Genomic DNA, 22,144 nt, shown 5'->3' with positions numbered 1-22,144 from the left:
TCAGGTGTCATACATTTCCTAGGATATGACCTAATCATCTATATTATACACCTGTCTACATCAGGAACGGCGACAATCTAAAAATAAGTACCGCCAAAGATGCACTCAGTGACACAACGCAAAACGATGTGTGAAAGATACCGTGTAAATCAGACGAGTGAAATTTAATCAACTGACTAGGGAAAAACATTTCCGCTTTATGGTTACATAGAGATCGGCAGCTCTGGATGAAAATGTGCATTGATCATAGGCTGTTTTTTTTTCTTTTTTTTTCATGCAGGAATATTACGCGATGATGATCCGCGATGATGATCATTAGTTGCGGAATATCTATAGCCGCGGACAACTGGTGTCGACGTTGCCCATGTGGATCTGACAACCACTTCGCTAAAAGATGTAGATGCGATTGTGCACGTTTTGGAAACTATGCAAGGCTCGTTGGACCTTTAAAAGAGGAGGGGCTGTCTGCTACAAACAGGACGAATTTGTTTTTAACGATGAAAGGGGTCTAAAGCTTTTGAAAAGGATGGTTCAGAAAACATAAAGTGCACTACATTAACCCATGAAAAAAGTGCGCTTCGCGGCCGTAATTTGAAGAGGCTGGTTGGTTCGTGCCGTTTTAGCCAGCAGAGAACACAGAAACAATTTAAACAACTCAGGAAAGGGGCGAAGTAAGCGCCAAAAGCTCTTATAAAAGTATACAAGACCTGTCAGGTTAAAAAATATCCCAATAACAGGAGGTGTGTCGATCGTTTATAAGGCAGTCCTTTAATCGCCTCAAACCTCGGGTTCAGATGGCATCAACTGTCAGAGGCTTCACACGTGCGCCTCACAATTTTTTTTTTTTTCGGGTGGCGTGTCTGCTATTGCTCAAAACCATAATGATTATGAAAACGTTAATTTGTACGGAACGCAATGAAAAAGGAGTGAGCATAGCGAGCACGCACTCGCTTATTCTTGTTACTTTTATTATTATTTTTTTTTATTTTTACAATTTTTACTCACCGATACATAGCATCGGCTAAACGTTGTCTTTTCATTCTGTGCAGTACACATCCTAACACAGGTTTCATTTTTCAACTATTTAAATTATTTAATTGATCAATTGCACACTCTGAAATTTACTTTGTTAGCATCATAGAGCATTGGCTTCCACTCTGAGCATCCTGACATCATTGAACCGCCTTTTTCATATTTTTTTTTTCAGTTCGTTAACTCCCTATCGTCTACCACAAACCAATCGGTCATCAATCACTAGAACTAAAGATTACCACAGTAAGATTTCTTTTACTCAGGCCCCCTATTATTTCCGAAGCGCGGCGCGGACTACAACTACTACGCCAACGGATTTTCGACCGGAGTACTTGCATAACCTATCGCGTAAACGCGACTGGCAAGACTGAAACACCGTCGAGTGTTGTAGCACGCGGCGGTACCTGTCCTGTCGGTGGTGGTAGCAGGGTAGCAGAATGGACAGCCGGGCACGGTAACAGAACACAGCACTCATGATCACTTCGAACCTCTGTGCTGCCGCCATCATCACCATCATCAGCCTGACTATACCCACTGCAGGGCGAAGGCCTCTCCCATATTTCTCCACTTAACCCGGTTCTGTGCTAGTTGCATCCACTTGACCCCTGCGAACTTCTTAATTCATCATGCGCGCGCCGAAATACGACGCCAGTCGGTTGGTTGGTTGGATAACTGTTATTTCCACCGAAAAGGGCGTCCTCTCCCCGGCCCGGTATGCAGGTCGGGGAAGACATTTCGACTTCTGCTTAACAAAAACAGTGCTATTCCGGTCCCAGTACAGTACTGCCACATAGGTCGCTCGAAAACAGTTTGGCGGGAAAATGTGTATGCTGGGTAATCCGCCATGATGTTGTCGCTGGCAGCAGAGGGCACGCAGCGCAGCCAGCAAGTGCCTTGTCGTTATCGACTGTCCACCGAGCAAATATGCGGCTTTTCGTGCGCTGACCTTACGTGCCTGCAACTGTCGGCATATTCCTGAGGAACGTACGCGTCGACGCTGTACCTGAAAAATCGGGCGCGCTATTAAGAAAAGCAGTGCGACGGGGACCTGTTCCAGCTACGCGAGAACGAGTGACTGCACTATGCGTCTGGACCTAGGCGCCCGTCGACATCGCCGACATTCATGATTTCTAGTTCTGGCATTTGATACTTGCCCGGATTGGCGTCGATCTCGCGTGTGTTCGCCCGCGCGAGCCATTCGCGTCGCCGTCGCTAGAGAGATCATTTCTCTTCTCGCCCCCGTGCATACCTATTTTTGGAATCGTGAAGAACTCGCAGCCGGCCTGTCCAATCGCGCCAGCATCGTCTGCGCGCACTATGCGACCATATAGACGAAGCTGTGTGGCAGAGCCGTGCTGCGTCGTCTGCTGCCAACGACAACATCATGGCAGATCACCCAGCATGCATCGCTTCGTGCAAGCTCCCTCTCACCGTGCTCTCTATACGTACAGTTTTTGTCAAAAGTGCAGAGGCCGGGGGGTCTGCTTTTAAGCCGTGTAGCGGCACTGATTTAGTGTTAATGAAGGTATTTCCCATTGGAGAGGGTAGGACAAAAAATCTTCTTAGCTTCAAGAGATCCGGGACACTGCACATGCATTACAAGCCGCACGAAGCGGCTCAGAAGCAGACCCCCTGGGCTCTATACTTTTGACAAAGGCTGTACATGTATATGTACGCAGTCATTAAAACCAAATAGCGAAATGCACACGCAAAAAAAGGTGACTGTTCTGCCTAAAGCGATAATTATCGCAGACGCCCGTTTTTTGTAAGCAGCAATCGTACTTACTGTCACGGCACTCAAGTCCATAAAGCTATAAAGCGCAGATAATGACGCCACAGAGCGCGAGCAACGCTTCAAAGCAGTTCGGGTCTGCGTACCTGGGTGGGGGAGTAGGGGAACCTCCTGTATCGGCGGCAATAAAGTTTCAAATAATAATAATCAAAGCAGTTTGGAAAGCCGAGTGGAGCGCGGCGCTTCTGTAGCAGACGACGCTCTTGCCTGGCGCAAAGGTCGACACCAACGCCGCGGTGCGGGCGCGCCGAGTAGATGCGGAACTGAAAAGCATCTGAAAAGGAACCCGAACGGCTGAGCTTCGTTGCGGGATTGGCGACATTAGTGATTTCGGTGGTGGCGGTGAAAACTTTATTGCTATAAAAAAAGAAACATTTTCCAGACGATCAATGGGCTTCGTGATGTGGCCGTCAGACCGCGTTTTTCGGCGACTTTCAAAGCGGTTTCGGTTTCATCTCGGAGAACTTGTGCTGCAGGTTCAGCTGGTTCAGCGGTTTGCGTTATCGTCGTTTGGCAACTCTGTATATCGCTTTCAGTCAACATGGCGGAATGGGACTTGACGTGCATTGTAGGCCAGTACATAGACCGGCATATGGTATTTCCTCTGCTGGAATTCCTTCAAAACAAAAGTGTGAGTGTTTTTTATGTTCTCGCTGCTGTTCATTACAAGTGCGATTCTTCAAAAACCACCTGGGAAATGCCTTTCTGCTCCCGAACCATGTGTCATGCTGCATCGCCTCCCATGTTGGTCTTCGCGTTTTGGAATGTCTAAACGTGGCTTAATCCTCGAATTAAATAGTTTCTCTGTAAACTACAGTAGACATGTTTCTGTTTTTGCCGTCGCTAAATGGGTACTAACAACGCTGTCAGTCGTCGTATTGTATGTGACGTAAGTGGCGGAGCGCAAGTCGTCGACCTTAGTAGGGTCCATACTGTCGAGAGCGGCAAATGTTGGGCGCCTTTTTTTAACTGCTGTTCGCCATCGCCAGGTCTACAATGAAGATGATCTCCTCAAGGCCAAGTTGGACTTACTTCAGAACACCAAGATGGTCGATTTCAACATCGATGTCTACAAGATGTGTTACCCTGACGCCGAAGTCCCGCAAGGTTTGAGACTAGTTCATTGCTTAAAGTCGTGTGCCGTTATAATTGATGAAGCTTTAATTTCATTTCTGCAGAGATGATCGAGCGGCGAGCTGAAGTCGTGCAAACGCTTGTTGTTCTGAAAAACCAAACGCTCGCTTTGATCGAAGCCTGTCAAAATGATGAAGTGTGCAAGTATATCCAGAGTTCAAGGTAAATTTAGTTACGGCTAAAAATACATTTATTCATGTGACCTACTTAGTAGGCGTTATTACGCGCGTTGTTTTTTTTTTTTTTTTTTTTTTTGCACGATAATTTGACAAAACCATTTTCTTCTTTCAACTAGGGACAGCCGACAGGTCATGGACTACCTGATGCAAAACTGTGATCTTGTAAGTAAAATGGGCCAACGAAAACTCCGTTTTATTGCATTATTTTGATGTAAAAGGAAAATCTTGATGCCCGGAAGAGCTGTATTTTCATGCAGTCATCTCACTTTGTGTAGATACATGATCTATGACTGGATCATAGTTTCAGGTGTTACACATTACCCGGTGTCCCTGTTATGCTCTTGATGGCCATCTAGCAAGGCTAATGTTTTTATGTGTCTTGAGATTTTGGCGTGACTCTTCGTTTGTTTTTTATTTCCAGATCAACCCAGAGATGATTGACAGCCTCTATGCCTATGCAAAGCACCAGTATGAGACTGGCAGCTACACAGGGGCTGGAGAGTGCCTGTACCTTCATCGTTTCTTGGTGAGTGTAAAGTTCATCACATAGCAGCGTATATGCTTGGCAGTTAATGCAGTTTAGTTTTCCTGTCTGATTAGCTCGGTAATGCCTGCGAAAGGAAGTTATTCGCTACGCCTTTCTGAATTGCATTATATAGAGACTGCACTAAAGCCGTGCTGGCTGCCATTTTTAGTTTCACTGCTTTTACTTGCAACATTGAACCTGTGCACTGAGCGTCAAGATGGGGCCTGTGACTTTACATGCAAGCCTCTTACATGCTGTGCAGCTTGATCCTGTTATACTTTGAGCAGCCTGTTTACTGTGTGCATTTTTGTTTGTAAGCTGACCCATTTGTTCTGTTCCAGATATCTCCTAATGACAAGAACTATTTAAACAACCTCTGGGGTAAGCTGGCCTCAGAGATTCTGATGCAGAACTGGGATGTGGCCCTTGATGACCTGAGCCGACTGCGGGAGTATATTGACAACAATGTAAGTCCCTTTGCAAAGTGAGGAACATTTTTTGTGCAGTTAGCGATGCGTTGTTACTAAAGCTTTTTTGTTTTTAAAGGCCTTTACGACTAAATGAACCATGAAGGCTATTTACTAAATGTATAAACCGCGCACGAGCAATAGATATTCCACGAGTCCTCTCTGCAGGGCAAGAATGTTTAGCTATTTTCACTAATGCCAATCATATCAGCAATTAAAAGTAATGCGCCTGTTTTCCCCATCAACTCGGCACATGCCTTGCACGAGAAAAAAGAAAATGAAGAAAACTAGTCTTGGCAGCGCCGCACCACTCCTTGGCCCACCCGCATCACTTGGGAGTGCCCAGTGAGCGGGTGCACCCAGAAAGCCCAACATCAGTAGGAATGGCGTGTGTGTGAATGTGTCGCCCTAATCGGTTGCGAGTAGCTGCCAGAAACATAGGCAAAGCTTTTCAGTTTCTCTCGAATACTCACAAAGACTACCTCTGTCGATTTCTTAATTAGAATATTACCGCAGTTATTGTTTGAGGGTTAATTTAAATTGTAAACTTGAGGTTGTTAGATGTGCAGGATTGGGCTGACTGACCATTGTGGCCATTGCAGCAATCACTGCTACATTGGGTACATTCGATTTTTCATTCCCGGACTACTTGTTGATGGGTCTCGACTACCGTTCTGACAGGAACCAGCATGGTGGCGATATGACCTTGCGAGCTCCCTCTGTTTGCTCTTGGCTGCTTTTAGCAGATGATGCCAACCGTCAGTCACCACAACCCAGTTCTTTCACAGTGATGCTGTGTGCACATTTATCTTTTGGCGTATGTGTAATGCTAAAAATAGATTACAGAGGTGTGAATCAATCTGTGCTTTTCACGAATGGAGTGTGACGTGCCTGAATGGGAAGCGTTTTGCAGTCCTCAGTTTGGCAGCTAGGGTTTTCTTGCAGCTGCTACTCACGAAGTTTTCCAAGGGCCTAGGTCACTGCACACAAAAGCAAAAGAAATCATTAGTAAAAACATTTGCAACAAGCGCTAGCTGCTCCAGTACAAAGCGGTTTGCATGCGACACTTTCAGAAACTGCGTGCTGAAAAGCTCGCGAAAGAGGTGAACTTCTGGGCAGCACGAAAAAGCAATTCGTGCTCGGGGCTCTGGACGCTGCTGTGTGTAGTGAAAATTCAAGACAAAAAAGCAGAGATGCAAAATTCGAACATCTAAGCGGCTTAGAGAGATAGTGTTTTTGTTTAGTGCACAATATCGTACGCAGAAATATGAAAAATACTCAGAATGCGCTTGGGGTCTAACTCAAAATGGCCGCCAGCCCAGGAGCTTTAGTGGTAGGCAGAGCTTCTGGGCTGCCCAAGGAATATCGGAACGCCGGACAGGTGTCAGCAAGTAGTCCTGGACAGTCCGGGACTGATCATCGAATATGCCCATTGGTCATCCATATTGCTTACAGGTGTTACAACTATAACTTAGTCAGTAGTGCTTGAGATATGTGCAGTGGCTAAAGCATATAGTGAGAGCCCCTTTTGGTCTTACTCTAGGCAAGCACGGAACTTTCAAATTATGGTGTAACTTTCATAGAGGAATTAACTGATTATTGCATTATGTCTGCTTCGTTTGCAGTTGAATTATAAATGCAAGTGATAGGTATAAGTGCCCTAATTTATACATGTGTGTTTTCTGAGTTTTCTCTGCCTTTATGGTGCATAGGTATATATTTTTTTTTTCTTTCTGATTGCCTTTGCCTCATTATTTATGGTTTGCAGTAATATGGTAAAATTGTTGGAATTTATCATTGGCATTACTTGGAAAACTGGCTGATAGCAATAACTGACCTAACGTACGAACATTTTATGTTTGCTCTGTAATGTTTATTTATTTATTTATTTATCTTTTTGCTCTTTAGCTTGTCTTTCTTGAGGCTTTTCCTTTTCGTCTGTACACTGTGCTTCATTGTATCAGCTGTGTGATACCCAAAGGCTGTCTCACACAGTTATTGTCGTGTGTTTTTGTTCAACAGAACTGTGTACTCTGATTCGGGCTTCATAGCCTGGCATTCCTTACTTCACCTGTGCACGTGACCGTTGAATAGAACATGTTAATTGCAGTATATTACTACAAAAACGCTTATCATTGACCACAAGTGCTGAAGCCATAGTGTCTTCCTCCGTAAACTCTGCATGTGGTCAAAGCTGCAGATGCTGGGATGGGTGAGCATTTCATCCTTTGGCGATGATTGTGTGGAGCGTTTACACGAAATATGGGCTAACCTTTGCTTTGTCCTTTGCCACTTTGTGCAGAACTTCTCGTCACCGCTGTTGTCGCTTCAGCAGCGCACTTGGCTCATCCACTGGAGCCTCTTTGTCTTCTTCAACCACGCCAAGGGCCGTGACCTCATCATTGAGCTCTTTCTTGGGCAACCACAGTAAGCTATCAGCTCGTACGCTACCTGGAGTGGCAGTGAATGGCTGTGGAAGCACCTGTCCTTTCTACATTTTAGAACAACTGCTTGCAGGGTTTGCATTGAAACCAGTGGCTCAGTGTTATCCGCTGCTATATAAAGAAGCCACCTGCATTTTATCTTACATTATGGATGCACTGTTATGGATCTGTGGCTGTGTTTCTCAGTGGCTCAGACATCTGGTATGCTAAGTTAGTAATCGGTTGGCCGTCAACTCTGTGGCATGCCTAGAACCACATTTAGCAGTACTTTTAAAGTTGTGGGAATGTACAAATTTCTTCATTTCTATGTGTAACTTGCTTTGGTCCTGTCAAATTTTGTACCTCGTAAGCAATGGAGTGTTGCATTAGCGAGTACATTATGCTAAAAAGGACACAGAGGACCACTGCATCATGTTTTTTCTCTCAAAGTAGTACAGTGAAGCGGTGTTACACTAAGCTCGGCTATAGTAAAGCAACTCTGTAGTACGTCCGGAAGTACTAGGGTGAAGGTAGGGTTAATTGACAATCTATGATGCAGGAATTGCAGCATGTAACGGAGAGATGATGAAACACGTCATCATCATCAATCATACCTGCCAGTATGATATAAGTTGATTGGCAAGAAGTCACGTCAGCATTGAAGTCCTGCGTCATGGATAAAATGCTAGCCTGCAGCCTCATTTTAGTGAATTTCAGTTCTCGTCCTTCAGGCTTTGTTAACTTCTCAGTACTTGCGTGTCTTGTCAGTGTTTCATCTTCTCTATGCTTTGTACTGCACTCTTTGCATTATAACTACTGAAAAGACAAGTGGGATCGAAAAAGTGGTGGTATGAAATCTCATTACTGAAAGCAAATAATTAACGCATAGCAGAATTACTAGAGGAGCATGGCAGCTACTTCTAAGCACTTTTCTGAACTAACATCACGGTCTTGTAAGTAGCCAAATTACAAGACTGCATCTTCAGAGCCATGCCTTTGCTGACAGCTGATGTAGTACTAAAGATTTTTCCTGTCTGAACGACTTCTGAGCAGCAAAGTGCACTTGATGTCCTTAGATATTTTGAGTGAAGGTTGGAATATTTTTACCTGCCAGTATGATATGAGTTGATTGGCAATGATGTCAAGTTCTGTGTGTTTGTTTCTATTAATGCACAAGTACTCAAGCCCTCGTATATAGACTGGTCACTGTCCATTACCACATTGTGAGCAGAGGTTAACAGCAGCGGCGGCTCTGAGGTTGCTGTTGGCAGCTCCTCTCTTCCATTTGCAGATGTGCCAAGCAGTTCGTTGCCATGAGAGGCAGAAATGAGTCTATTTGCTTGCAGTGGAAAATATCCACGCAGTTGTCAGTGTGGGAGTTGGTACACTTATTAGTAGTTAGCACAAGTTTTGGTGGTAGCAAGTGTACATAGAATGACTTTGAAAATTGGTGAGGGCAGCCCACGGTAGACGCAAAGTGACTGCAAATGAAACCACGGAGAGGCGAAGGGGCAGTAATGTTAATGCATTGTCATTACATATTGTGGCTAGTGCACTTCAGTAATTTTTTATTTATGATTACTTTTTGTGTCTGCCCTCTGTAATCTGTAAAAGTGCTCTAGCAGTAGTGACACAAGAGGTAGCTTACTATTCAGGCACGTAATTCTCCATTTTACGTTCCGTTAAGCATAATCCCTGTAGATATGGACTCGACAGCACTGGGTCGAGTCAGCGTCGGGTAAGCGAGGTCACCCTCACTCAACCCGCTTGGTGCCTACATGAACTCTCTTCTAGCGAGTAAGTTTAACAGCGGCGCCTAGTGTCGTAATCTACGCCTATTGTGCAAGCCTCCCGTTCGTGTTTGATTCCATTGCCTTTTACTGTCGAGAGTTCCGACAGAGAGAGAGCATTTTCTATCTTTGATGAGGGATAAAAATCATTGAATTTCTCTGATGCTCCTAATTGTTCTGAAAGCTTTTTGATCTCATAGTTCCCCATAACTCAACTCCCTGACTTGACAACATCTACATGTTTTTAGAAAAGCGGATCAGTTAGTAGCCAAGCGAGTTAACTCGACCCGCTCCGCTACCCACTTTACTAGACCTAACTGCATATACATGAACCCAAAACTGGTTTTTTTACTCGACAACCTTACTCGACCTGACTGTCAAGTTCATGTATACGGAGCTAAGGAGCATTCGTGGGTGACCCTTTGTCTTGGATTCTTCAGTTTATAGCTTGTAATGGTCTGTTTCACAACAGAGTAGCCACTTTCTCAGTAGCAAGAGCTGTTGCATCAGTCCAAGCTAACTTGAAATCGGCATTAGTGTATCCTACATGCTCATGCTAAGATGTTTATTTTATTTTTATTTTTTTTTACAATTTCAGTATAATGCAGTTTTCCAGCTTAGCACGGCCGAAAAGGGACAATTTGACTGCAGCAGTGGCTTAGTTGTTTGAGTGAATGCCTCTTGAGTATGTGAGAAATGCATGATTCCTTCCAAAGTGCTGCTAGGTGCTGGCTGTTTTACCAGTGAGCACAACTTTTCCCCTGGTGTAGTGTTCGGCCTCTTTAGGGTGGAACCTTATTAAAACTGCTGACCTGTCCGCACACACACTGAAAAATATGTTAGATGCGATTTTTTGGCCAGGCTGCCCTTGGGCCCTTGATATAAATCTACCATCGTCATAATCATCATTACATTCTAAAGAAAAGCGTTGCTTATGTTCTGGCCACTGCTTTCTGCCTCCACCTCTTAGGTATCTGAACACCATACAGACCATCTGCCCACACATCCTGAGGTATCTTACGTGTGCCGTCATCACCAACAAGCAGAAGCGCAATGCTCTTCGTGACCTGGTCAAGGTTATTCAGCAGGTAAATCTCTTTTGTGTCCAAATACATGTAGATTGCACAAAGTGGCGTCGCCCTAATTGGTTTAAGTGTTGCCACTTTTAAATGAACATGTCTTGTAAGTTGTGGCACTCACGCGGAGCTTTTTACTTGGGTGTTTACGTGAAATTCACTCGTAATGAATGGAAACTTGTGGATATTGTAATGACAAGGGTGGCAAGCCATATTCAAGAACAACTTATTTTTTGGGCGTGCGCAAATTAGCTTGAGATCGGCATCTAACTGATGTGCTGCTAATAAAGCTTTTTCTTGCGTTTGGCAATGAAAAAGTGGTGAAAGATTCTGTGTAGAATTGAATTTTCTGACTGCCCCAGGTTTATACTTCATACTCAAGTTTGTTGGCAGTAGGTGAAACAGCCTTGAGGTAGATTTTTAATTGTGTCCAAGCAATCGTGTGATCAATCTTCCAGCTGTGCGGGCTCTCGTTGAATGGAATGATGCTTTTGTTAGCACAACTACATGTTCAGGGTTTTTTTTTCGAGTGTTCTGGCGGTATTTTTCGGAGACTAGATATGTAAATTGGCGGAAATGTTTTGAGTGAAGTGAGCGACCTTTTCCTTGCAGAGGTGACCTGACAGATCTTGTGCCAAGTTAGAATGGAGGTGCTAGTCTAAGAGTACAATTAAGGGGTACTTAGCGTGTAATCGTGCGTCTTCCACGGCAAACCAGGACACAAAGAAATCGGAACTCCATAATATTTTATTGTGTCCAGATTTTTGCTACATGCAGTCCTAGCGCCGAAATTCGCGAGGACATTGCGGAACCAAAACCAAAATAATATAAATAAACGTGGATGAAACTATGTGGAAAACGTTAACTGTAAACCCTGTAGTTGCTCTGTTCATCGTAAATGTTTTGCATAGTTCTGCCAAGTTTCAAGCAACTTGGCTGTAGCTAACAGGTAGTTTGCCTAGCTGGTTTGTTATAGCAAGGCCGACTGGAGTTTACAAATGCCTGTGCTCCAATAGGGGCGGCGTTGAGGATTTGAGAAATTGTACTAATGAAGAATTTGCTGCATGGAGGTCTGTTTTGTGAGTTTGTGTTCACTTGAAAGTGCGTGCTGCTGACGTTATCGCTCGTCCGGGCAACTTGTTGCAGGAGTCGTACACCTACCATGATCCCATCACCGAGTTTGTGGAGTGCCTCTTCGTCAACTTTGACTTCGATGGTGCCCAGCAAAAGCTGCGCGAGTGCGAGGTGGTCCTCTCCAACGACTTTTTCCTGGTGGCCTGCCAGGACGACTTCATCGAGAACGCCCGTCTCTTCATCTTCGAGACCTTCTGTCGCATCCACGAGTGCATCTCCATCAAGTACGGACTCCTGGCTTTGAAAGGGGTCCCTTGGGGTTATGTTTGCTTTGCTTGGATTTAGAAGCCTGAGTGTTTAAAATGCTTACAAGATGAGTAAAAAGACAAAAGAAAAAGAAAAACAGGACAAGTCCATGCACAAGCAACATCGCCTGGTTGCCAGGAGGGGTGGTGGGGTGGGGGTGTTCTTTGGCACACATAGATGGCTCTTGGGGCTCCTTGAGGCAAGAAAGTTTGAGAACCCCTGGCTGGAAGAAAGCTCTGAAAATTGCTGACTGAATTTTATTTTTAAGCAGCAGTGAAACTAGGTAACGAATCTATTCACCTTGCTCATTTCGTGTCTCTCATTTCATGTTGACAATGAGCACCCTACAGAATTAAGAGATTTGGGTAATAGAATTTGTTTGGTAAGAGGGATGATGGTCTACACATACTTGGAGTCAACTTGATCTTTCTTTCTGCTCCTTAGCTGGCATGAAGAAAAAAATTTTAAAATTTTGTTTTGGACCTCATTTTTGCACCAGCAAAGGACAGCAGGCCTTTCTCCTGGTTTTTAGTTTTCAGTTCATGTCGGGGCAGAGTAGGTTTGGGGGTGGAAAAGCAGATGCGTGCAGCGCACCATGTTCCATGGTTGGCACACTGTGGTGGCTTTTAGTGTTTCGGCTCCTGAGCCCTTAAATCCCTGTCATGGCTGTCATATTCTCATGGTGTCGGAATGCAAAACACACCCATTTGCTGCGCAATTGCAGTACATTCTTGAAGGCCTGCAGTGGATGAAACATTTGCTTTTATATCATTGCTGTTGTCTGATCTCAGTCATGCTTGGTTACAAATGCTTCTAGCATCTGAATGCTTTGCGACGAGAGTACCAGCTATGCAGTGGAAAAGTTTTTCAAGGTTTCACAGCATTTCTAACACAACACTTACTGCAGGGTCCAGCACTTTGGCCCTTGAGCAATCCATTCTGCCAAATGGAATGATTCTTAGGGATGAGTGGTTAATAGCATTCACTCGGCATTCACTCCACTGATGATCAGTCATAAACCCAGAGTTTCATATTTACTTGGTCATGTCAGGGCCCCTGTCTTTCTGCAGCAGAAAATTTTAGGTTCCGAAACAAGAAAAGAACTGTTTAAATATGTCAACTATGCTTTTTTGTTGTACTTAAAAACATAGTTTATTCAGAGAAGCTATGGGGACAGAAGTTTTCAGGATACGAGAAAAGCAAATTTGGTATACAAACGGCATATTTTTTTACTATGTATTGATTGCGCTAGCTGACACCACAACATAAGAATCCGTCTTTCAGATCGTTGTCTGGTCTCCGAACAACGGCTAACAACGGAAGTTTGTCGAGGCATCGAAAGAACATTGTTTGCAGATTCTGTGTTTTCAGAGAATTGAGGGAATTAAGTTAACCACATTCTTTCCTCTCTTTTCACATTCCTACTGATTTACAAACTGTTATCAACAAAAGCAAGTGACCACTGTAACAGTGCCACATAATTAGCTGAAATCTATTCTTTTTTTTTTTTTTTCGAAAATGGGGGAAATTCAGGGGCCTTAGTCGCATCTCATGGGATGTTTCATAAAAGCGCTATCCATTTTTTTGGCAAGTGTTTGCAGGCTTGTGGTGTAGTTTCTCGGAATAATCTCTGGTTTTTAAATTTCCCTGCACGAGGCTGGGATGGCATTTGCGGTTTGCTCATTGTCAGCTCTTGTTCTCACTTGTCAAGTTTACGTGAAGGAAAGTATAGCACGGTTCAAGTTTCACTCATATTGGCAAGCTGTGTCATATGTAGCCTGGTTCACATTCGACTGTACGGTCGTAAAGCATGCACAGAACTGCGTATAATTTCACGCTGCCATGAAATTTTCATGCAAGACACTTCATGGTATGTTATTCCAAACATAAAAAAAAATAGGCCGAGGACATTACTAAACCTCTAAGGTTACTTTTAAAGCCCTAATTCTTCCATGTTTGCACCAACGGCAGGAAAGAAAATTTACAAGGTGCAGCTGATTCTCTGTCAATGAAATTTAAAGAGGATATAAAGTTCGTTCCATTCTGAAGGAGCTTACTTAATACATGCGTGGTCAACGGGACTGAAATCAATTGGAATTAAGTGCAAGTTTTTAATTGATCATATTGTAATTAGCGTGACTGAAATGTAGATAGAAGCATTACATTAGCATGGTTTAATGCAAAGATTGTATGTTGGTTTGAGTATTGGATAGCGTTTGTTGTTATGGCCTGCCCTTACGAGTTGAGTGTGCTTTGCACATTAGTTGTTGTAGTAGTACATAGTTATTTTATTTTAAAAATTCAGAAGGAAGAAAAATATTTCTATTGAGTAGTGAGGCACCTAGGCCAAATGTATTGATTGGCCCTTGGGTGTTGTAAGTGGTGACTCATTGTCAAGGTCACTGAGGTGTGTGTTTTTCTTTCTTTCTTCTGTGACCCTTTCAGCATGCTTGCAGAGAAGCTCAACATGACCCCTGAAGCAGCTGAAAAATGGATCGTCAACCTCATCCGCAATGCCCACCTTGATGCCAAGATCGATTCTAAGCTGGTACATCCCTCTTTTTCTCATAATGTTGTTTGTTCAGCAGCCTGTGGGGTTGTTACCATGGCAAGCTTTGATGGCCTACCACGTCTAATGGCGTCTCTAGCTGAGACACATTGCCTCCTCTGCACTGGTGTGCAGGAAGTTGACGTTAAAACAGCCCAAGCGGGATGTCTTTGTGCTTCAGCCGAACGTATGAAACATTTGTAGAGTGCCGTTGCTTTTCGTTCTCTGTGTCCACAGCTGTCTTTGAGAGATGCGCAGATCTCAGAGGTCGCCCTTACTAGCACTCAATGACACACTAATGACTGTGGTTAGTGATTTGTACAGTCACTGTCAAGCACATCAGTAATGCGAACTTGAGTGGCGTGTAATACGCACCCCGTGTCATTCATTGCCTGTTTCTGGCAGTATGCATGGTGCTTCAAGAGCAAGGAAACGCTAATTAATTTGCAATTCTGTTCTGCTAAGGGTGTTCGCTTTCTCAGATGGGCAGTAAGTAATGCGAGATAGACTTCATATAACACCTCCAGGGAATGTGTTGCACTTGAGTCCGTAACTACGGTACTGTTTGCAGTTTGCTGTGCCGGTAGTTATTCGGGCTTCATGATGTCAGTGCACGTTAAAGAACCCCCAGGTAGTCGAAATTATTACTAGAGCCCTCCACTACGGCGTCTCTCATAGTCCCGAGTCGCTTTGGGAAGTTAAACTCCACATACTGTACCCATCAGTAACTACACTGTGTGGAAGTTTAGATCACTCAACGTTAACGGACGCAAAATGCCTGGTCAGACAGACCGGGGTACGTAATCTGAGTTTGCACCGTTATCGAAAGCGTCACTATCTCCTCAACCTCAAATCATTTGACTGGCGGAAACGCCGGAATCAGAAGTGGTCGTGACATTCGGTTCCGGTATTTCCACATGGCGCGAGGTCGGGGAGATAGCGACACTTTCAATAACGGTGCAAACTCTGAATACGACCCAGGGCCGTGTTTGTGCTTAGCTGATAAGAATTGTTGCTCAGCAGTGCTTGTGCAGGCGGATTAAGACCCCCCCCCTTTTTTTTTATTTTGCTGGAAGCAGATGGCCGGCATGTGCTGAACGGTCTGCTGCATTATCCGTTTCAGGGTCACGTGGTGATGGGAACCCAGGCGGTGTCTCCGTACCAGCAGCTCATCGACAAGACCCAGGCGCTGCACTTCCGTTCTCAGCAGCAGATCGGACACCTGGAGCATCGACTGAGCAGCTCGGACCGGGTGAGCACCTTTTGAAAAGAAAACAGGGCGCAACTAGGTCCAACCTTTGTTCCCCGGTAAAAATTGGCTGCGTGGCTGCGCTTGCATTCTGGCAGCAAAAGAGGACTTGTCCCTTGGTGCGATAACTGGACTTCCCTGCCACTCGATTCCAACTTGCGTAGCCTTGTCAAAGAGGCCGGCGTATGGAAATTGCTCTTCGCCGCAGTTTGCTTGCGAAAATGACCGACGGTGCCGACACCTGGGTCCTTATTCTGAGCTTGCAAGCAGCAGGAGCCCTGAGGTGCAAAGATGGTACGAGGCAAACTGAGTGGCAAGCATTTTTCTTGGTTTGACTGGGATTCAAAAGGACAGTGGGGATAAATTGGATTTGGCCTGTATCGACAGGTTGCCCTGGCTCTAACAGCAAGAAAAAACTGATAACTCAAAAAAGGCCAACTGATGGGGTACACACTGTGACTGCCTGTTTTCAGAAGCAAGCAGCTGTGTCCTCAGTGTTTCTGTTGTAGTCGTTGCAGCCACTTGAGCTAGGCCACGCCATCAGTCGTTTCTGTCCAGTGACTGCAGTATTTTTAACCTGTGATATCATGAGTATTGAATTAGTGCAAGTAAATATGACTGCGCTGATGAGTGCACTGACCTATGGTGATGGGAGCAAAGATGTTTAGAATCTAGTTTTCTCTGCAGTCATGGTGCTTCATGCCTTAAAAACCTAGCCAGAAAAGGCCATGCAGTCAATTTTTACTCAGAACAACAAGTTGTCCTAGGTGCTGCATCAACTGATGTATGGCACTATGTTGATTCGTCTGGTTTGTGCAAACATGTTCATCTGTCTGCGTTAAAAATCCACATACATATGCGCAGAAAAAGAGTGCTTACTTTTCCACTGCAAGCTCAGATAATGTGCTGCATAAACGCGTGTAAGGGCCACACTTTTTTCCAGATTTAAAGGCCAATTTTCGGGGTGTGGCCCATACATGCGATTTACATTTTTTTTTTTTTTTTCCCAAGTAAGAACAGACCAATCAGTGAATTATGTGAATATGTGGAGTTTATTTACCACTCAGTCGCCACTTGCAGAGACTTCCGACTCTGAGCTGGTACTGGGCTCTGATGCACGTTCACCCCACAAGCTGTTGTCTTCAGTGCCGTCTAAACTGTTTGAAATCCCGGTTATCTTGAAACTACAGGATGTAATGTGGAAATGGAGCTGTACGCTGGCAAAATAGAGCCAAGCACAGCCGCGAGCGGTGCTCTCTTGAGCTGCCCGGCCGGCGTCTCGTCGTGATTGCAGTTTCCCATCCATTCCAAGTACTACCTTCGGAATTCAGCCTATAACCTATTTCAACCTATTTATAAGCCAGCACGATGGCTTCTCCACATTTCACAGGTGCGAGGGGGCGAAGCATGTAAAAGCAATTCAGGCCTGTCATTGCGGTCTACAACCAGATTTTAATTAAATCTGTTCTGTGCTTATGGCAAGGCAACTAATGACTGAATTCTGCGAGAATTAAAAAAAGAGGAGCTGTTAATACTACTTGATGTCAAGAAATAGTAACAATTTTATGCAGTGTCAACTATAAATGACTATAGCTTATTGCGCAGTAAAATGTTTTAAATCAGGCTGTTCGGACTATATGTTTTCACGGATAATGTATTTTTTCCCCGCATTTTTTTTTTTCTTTTTTTAAACTTATCAGCGAGGTTTTACTCTATATGATGGAATACTGGGCTACAGTACCCTTCTTTCAAGATAAGAACTGCATGGCAGGTGAGGAATGCCTCACTGCATGAGATTAGTGAATCATTGATTAGCCATGTCAACCAGAATCATGATGACCAGCATCCAAAATAGCGCACAGCTGAGCTTGATTGGCTGACTGGTGCAGGACCAATAGCTGCTATCTTGATAGCCCGAGGCAATGCAAAAGCGAAAGCAAAACAATATGGTTAGACTGTTTTTCAGAGACCGATTCCTCTGATTGTCGTCTTGGTTGCTGTTGTGTCCATTTCAAGTAGGGGTCATGACTTTGCTTGGTAGCCCGGCCATATTGACCGGTGTGCAACCCAGAGCCATAGCCATGATGAGATAGAATTACATGGACAGAGATAGGGATCATGACATTCCGGATTTCCAAATTAGTCTGGGTTGCATTAGTGAGGTTTTATTCTGTAGTGATCTTCAAAGGATGCAACATTTCTTGGCGCGCGACTAGGAAAGTTGCTGACCCCACTGGTCGTACAACTACTATACAGTTGAATCCCGCTATAACGAAATTCACGGTGCACGAAAAAAAATTCGTTCTCGCGGAACTTCGTTATCGCAAAAATTTGACGTGAAACGCAGAAAGAATTGCCCAAGCAGCAGCAAAGGCGTTTAATGCCAAAAATCTGTAAGCTTGGTTTGCTTACGCTTCACGGCGAGCAACGCCGTCACGCGATTTTCGCACTCGGTCAGCAAACCCATTGCAACATCGTCGTCTCGGACAGCAACGAAATTCCTGATGACATCAAAAGCGTCCATCACCTGTACGGCGGTTGCCGCAGCCGGCGCTTCCTGTACGTCGTCGTCTTCTTCATCGGAAGAGTCCTTATCATTCCGGGCAGCTTTTATGATCTGCTCATCACTCACATCTTCGTGAACAACAACACAAGCGTCAGCGCCGATGTATTCGTCGAGCTCGAGATTAGGCGGCACGGTTCCTATTTCTCCCAGCGTTTTCCAGGCGGCCGCGATCCCCGGAGCCGGTGACGCCTCTTCGTCGTCGTCTGTAACGCCTGGTGTTAGGCCAGCAGAGTGTACGGGTCGACCTTCGGCAAATCCGGCGTGCCTGAAACAGTTCACAATTACTGAGCGCCCCAGTGTGCTCCAGGCAGCAGACATAATCTGCAGTGCCACGTACAAGTCCACCTTCGTGTCTCGGCCGGTTTCAGTGTTAAAAAGCAGCCGCTGAATTAACCTCCCGCGGTAAGCGCGCTTCAGGCTAAGAATCACGCCCTGATCGAGAGGCTGTAAGACAGACGTGCAATTGGGAGGGAAAAACCTCAGCTCCGTGTTAGTGAGCTTGACTTCGTCGGAGTGATGCGCTGAACAATTGTCCAAAAGCAAGCAAACTTTACGGCCCTGCCGCTTCATGTCGCGGTCGAATGCCATCATCCACTCGGTGAAAATAGCGCGGGTCATCTATGACTTGTTGTTCGCCTTGTACTGCACAGGTAGGCTACGAGTTCCCTTAAAACATCGCGGCTTGGCACTTTTGCCTATGACTAACGGCGGACGCTTGTCCGAGCCATCCATGTATGTGCAAAGCAGCACTGTGATGCGTTTTTTGCTGTGTTTGCCGCCGTGACAGCGCTGCCCCTTGAAGTCGAGCGTCCTAGCCGGCAACATCTCGTAGAATAGCCCGGTCTCGTCGGCGTTGTAAATGTCTGCAGGCGCGAAGTTGCTTAAAATTCCGGCCATGTTACTCGCCTTCCAAGCAGCTGCTCCGTCCACGTCTGCTGACATTGACTCGCCGCACAACACTTTTCCAACGATGTTATGGCGGGCCTTGAAACGGTTTAGCCAGCCAATGCTGGCTTTAAAATCATCAATGCCAAGTAGGCATGCATAGTTCAAGGCTTTCTGCTGGACGATGCTTCCGGACAGGGGGACGTTGCTGGCTCGTGCTTCCACAAACCACGCATGCACTGCTTTGTCCAACTCTTCATGGAGGGGCCGCGTCACCTTTTTGTGCTTCGAGGATGTGCCTGAAGCAAGTGCCATTCTCACGCTGTCCTTATTGCCTAGAATCGTTGACAGCGAACTTGCAGGAATTCCGAAGTCTTCAGCAATTGCCGCTTTCTTCCTTCCGCTTTCTGCTTGGGCGATTATTTGAGCTTTTTGCTCAAGGGAAAGAGTTTTGCGTTTTTTCACTTGCGTTGCCATCGTGTCCTGCGGATGAAAACTCGTCGTTGTCGAAGAGAAAGGCAGCGAGTGAACAACGCGACCACGACACAAAGCCAAAATGGCGGAACTGCAATCATGTGATTTCATGCTTAATGTGGCTTTGGATTTGACTTGGACTTCTCGCCAATAAAACTAGTTTCGGTTTCGATTTTGAACGCGAAAATTTCGTTGAAGCGGAAACGCTCTGCAAAAATGGTTCGTTGTGCAGAGAAATTTAGGCCATTAATTCTTATAGGATACTCGCGGGGAATAAAAAATTATTCGTTGTCGCGGAAATTTCGTTGTGGCGGTATTCGTTGTGGCGGGATTCAACTGTAGTGCAGTTTCGAGCTTGTTTCAGGCATTGGGCAGCATGCATGTTTGTATTTCGTCACAGATTAAGTTGTGAGGTGGGTTTGTTCCTTGCTGCATGGAATTGGGCAGCCTCATGAAAGACTGCGTGAATCGTATCTAGCGTTTTTGTAGACCCTTTGCACTTTGTGCATTCTGCTATTTTTTTTTTTTAGGCAAACATTAATGCAGCATATTTTAGAAACCAGTGTTGGCCATTGAATTGCTCTTCACATCTGGAGATAATTTCTATATCAAGGGTGCACATTATACTTAAATGTGTAAAAAAAAAAAAAAGAAGAACAATTACACTATTACTAGTGGCAAAATGTGTGTGCTTAAAAATGGTGGACGATGCACTACCGTCCTTAGTGTTCAGTGAAATATTTGCTGCGTTTGCTATTTTGCATTAAAAAAAAAAAAACCATCTGTATTACAATACTGAAGGTGTGAAATTTGCCTGAAATGAAAAAATCACTGCTTGTTGGAGCTAATTTGCCACTCTTGCGTTGAGACAGAGCAAAGTATTGGCAGTGTCGAGGGTGATGCACTTGGCTGTGACAACTTTTGAGAGCAGCACGACAGGAGTGTGGCTTAGAGAGTGTTCCATTTGTACGCCAAATGGTGGAGCCACTTCTTAAATATTTTGAGCTCCGTTTTCCTACAAAAAAAGTGCTCGCAATTGACAACTCTGCAGTTATGGTGAAAATAAATGGCGGCTATCTGCGAGAAATTTATGTGTATTTGTGGGGTTTTTTTTGCGTATATGCATTAAGCATGTTTCAATGGCTTGCAGCTTGCATTTCAGAGTTGACTTTTTTTTCGACAATATACCAATAAACCATCGACTATCTGAAGGAATCGTACAGCATCGGCTGTACTGCCCACAAAATAGAAAATAGGAAATATTCAGTACCGTATGCTTTACTAATGCTTGCTCCCTCCTTCTTCTTCTTTGCAGTCGTCGCATTGGGGAGCCCAAAACTGAGCTGGGGAGAGTACAACTGTTTCCAGGAAAAGCCGCTGCTCGAGCACTCTTTGAAACACCTGTGCAGAGAGACCCGTTTTTCTAGAAACAAAGAAGTTGCTTCCTTTTTCCATGTGTGTGGTCTCCATGCACCGAGTCACTCATTTATACACGACTTCACCGATATGTTGAGCATTGCATGACAAAGTGCGGACGCTCAAATGTAGAAGAGGTTTACCAATCTATTGGAAAGGTTCAATGTAGTCACTTTGCAATACTGTTCATGTTTGTCGTATTGAGGAATTGTAAAGTTTTCATCCGGGTGAAGTAAAAGGCTCTGTGTGCCACTATTGCAGATGCGCAATAAAATGGGACTTTACTGTTGAGCTCAAGGCCTCAAGGTCATACCCAAGTGCAGCAAATGAAGTTCATTGGAGGCAAACTAAGAATGCCAGCATGCATTAAAGAACTGCAAGTGGGGCCGTCCTTTATGGCATTTATCAAAGCTTGCATGCAGCTCCAAGGTTTCAAACTCCATACACGCTATGCAGCCAGAGTTAGAGCTGGAACGTGCCCAGTCTTCCTATAGTGAATATAGTCCCTGACCGCATTTAGAAGGTTATTCTTGAAACAGTATAGCGGTAATACTAGACCCATTTCTAGAATAACTGCGCATCTTACGGTTAGAGGGTAGCAGTGCAAACAGTTGAATTACAATGAATTGTTTAGACATGTACGGTTGTGAGCAAAAGTGGTATACAACACTCAGCCGGTGACGGAGCTCAAGAAAACTGCATCTGGTTGGTTTGTGGGGTTTAACGTCCCAAATCGACTTATACTCCGTTTCATACATCAAGTGCAACACTACCAAAGCTACAGCTCTTGTTTGCGCTCACCGCATCCGCGATAAAAAATAGTGCCTGCTCTTGACGAGAGAAAATAATAGTTGCTTTGTCTGCAAGCTTAATACATTTTACATTTGCCATTAACTTCATAAAAAGCACCTTTTTTTGGGGAGAAAAAGTCCGATTCGGCTAATTTGTATGTTTTTTTTATGTTGTTGTTGTTCGTGCCGCGTTTTGCTGCCCCGCAACCTTGCCAACTGTGCCACCAGATGGCGCTGGCTGTGCCCTCCGCGCTGCGCATCTCTTTTTGAGAAAATGGTTCTTTGGTGCGCATTTTTCTATAAGATCCGCTCTGTGAAGATGTCTAAGCATGCGAAGCATGTTATTGCAAACGTGTATGCTCGGAATAGAGCCCGTTTCGGCAGGAACCACTCGCCTACAGAACGAGCGCGTAGTG

General features: G+C 44.8%; 1 protein-coding gene across 1 annotated transcript; it reads left to right on the top strand.

Moving 5' to 3' along the window:
• Positions 1-3,303: 3,303 nt before the first annotated feature.
• eIF3e (eukaryotic translation initiation factor 3 subunit e) lies at positions 3,304-20,975 on the top strand. Its single transcript, XM_084578687.1, has 12 exons — positions 3,304-3,455; positions 3,814-3,931; positions 4,003-4,120; positions 4,254-4,299; positions 4,559-4,663; positions 5,005-5,130; positions 7,433-7,557; positions 10,314-10,431; positions 11,566-11,777; positions 14,245-14,347; positions 15,471-15,599; positions 20,837-20,975. Exons 1-12 carry the CDS (start codon positions 3,366-3,368, stop codon positions 20,861-20,863), a joined length of 1,317 nt encoding a protein of 438 aa, XP_084434813.1. The 5' UTR covers positions 3,304-3,365; the 3' UTR covers positions 20,864-20,975.
• The last annotated feature ends 1,169 nt before the right edge of the window (positions 20,976-22,144 follow it).

This window comes from Amblyomma maculatum, chromosome 9 (assembly GCF_055883805.1).
Source record: "Amblyomma maculatum isolate TAMU_Amacu chromosome 9, ASM5588380v1, whole genome shotgun sequence".
Lineage (NCBI taxonomy): Eukaryota > Metazoa > Arthropoda > Arachnida > Ixodida > Ixodidae > Amblyomma > Amblyomma maculatum.
Note: the sequence above shows the minus strand (reverse complement) of the source record. Positions and strands in the feature narration are given on the sequence as shown.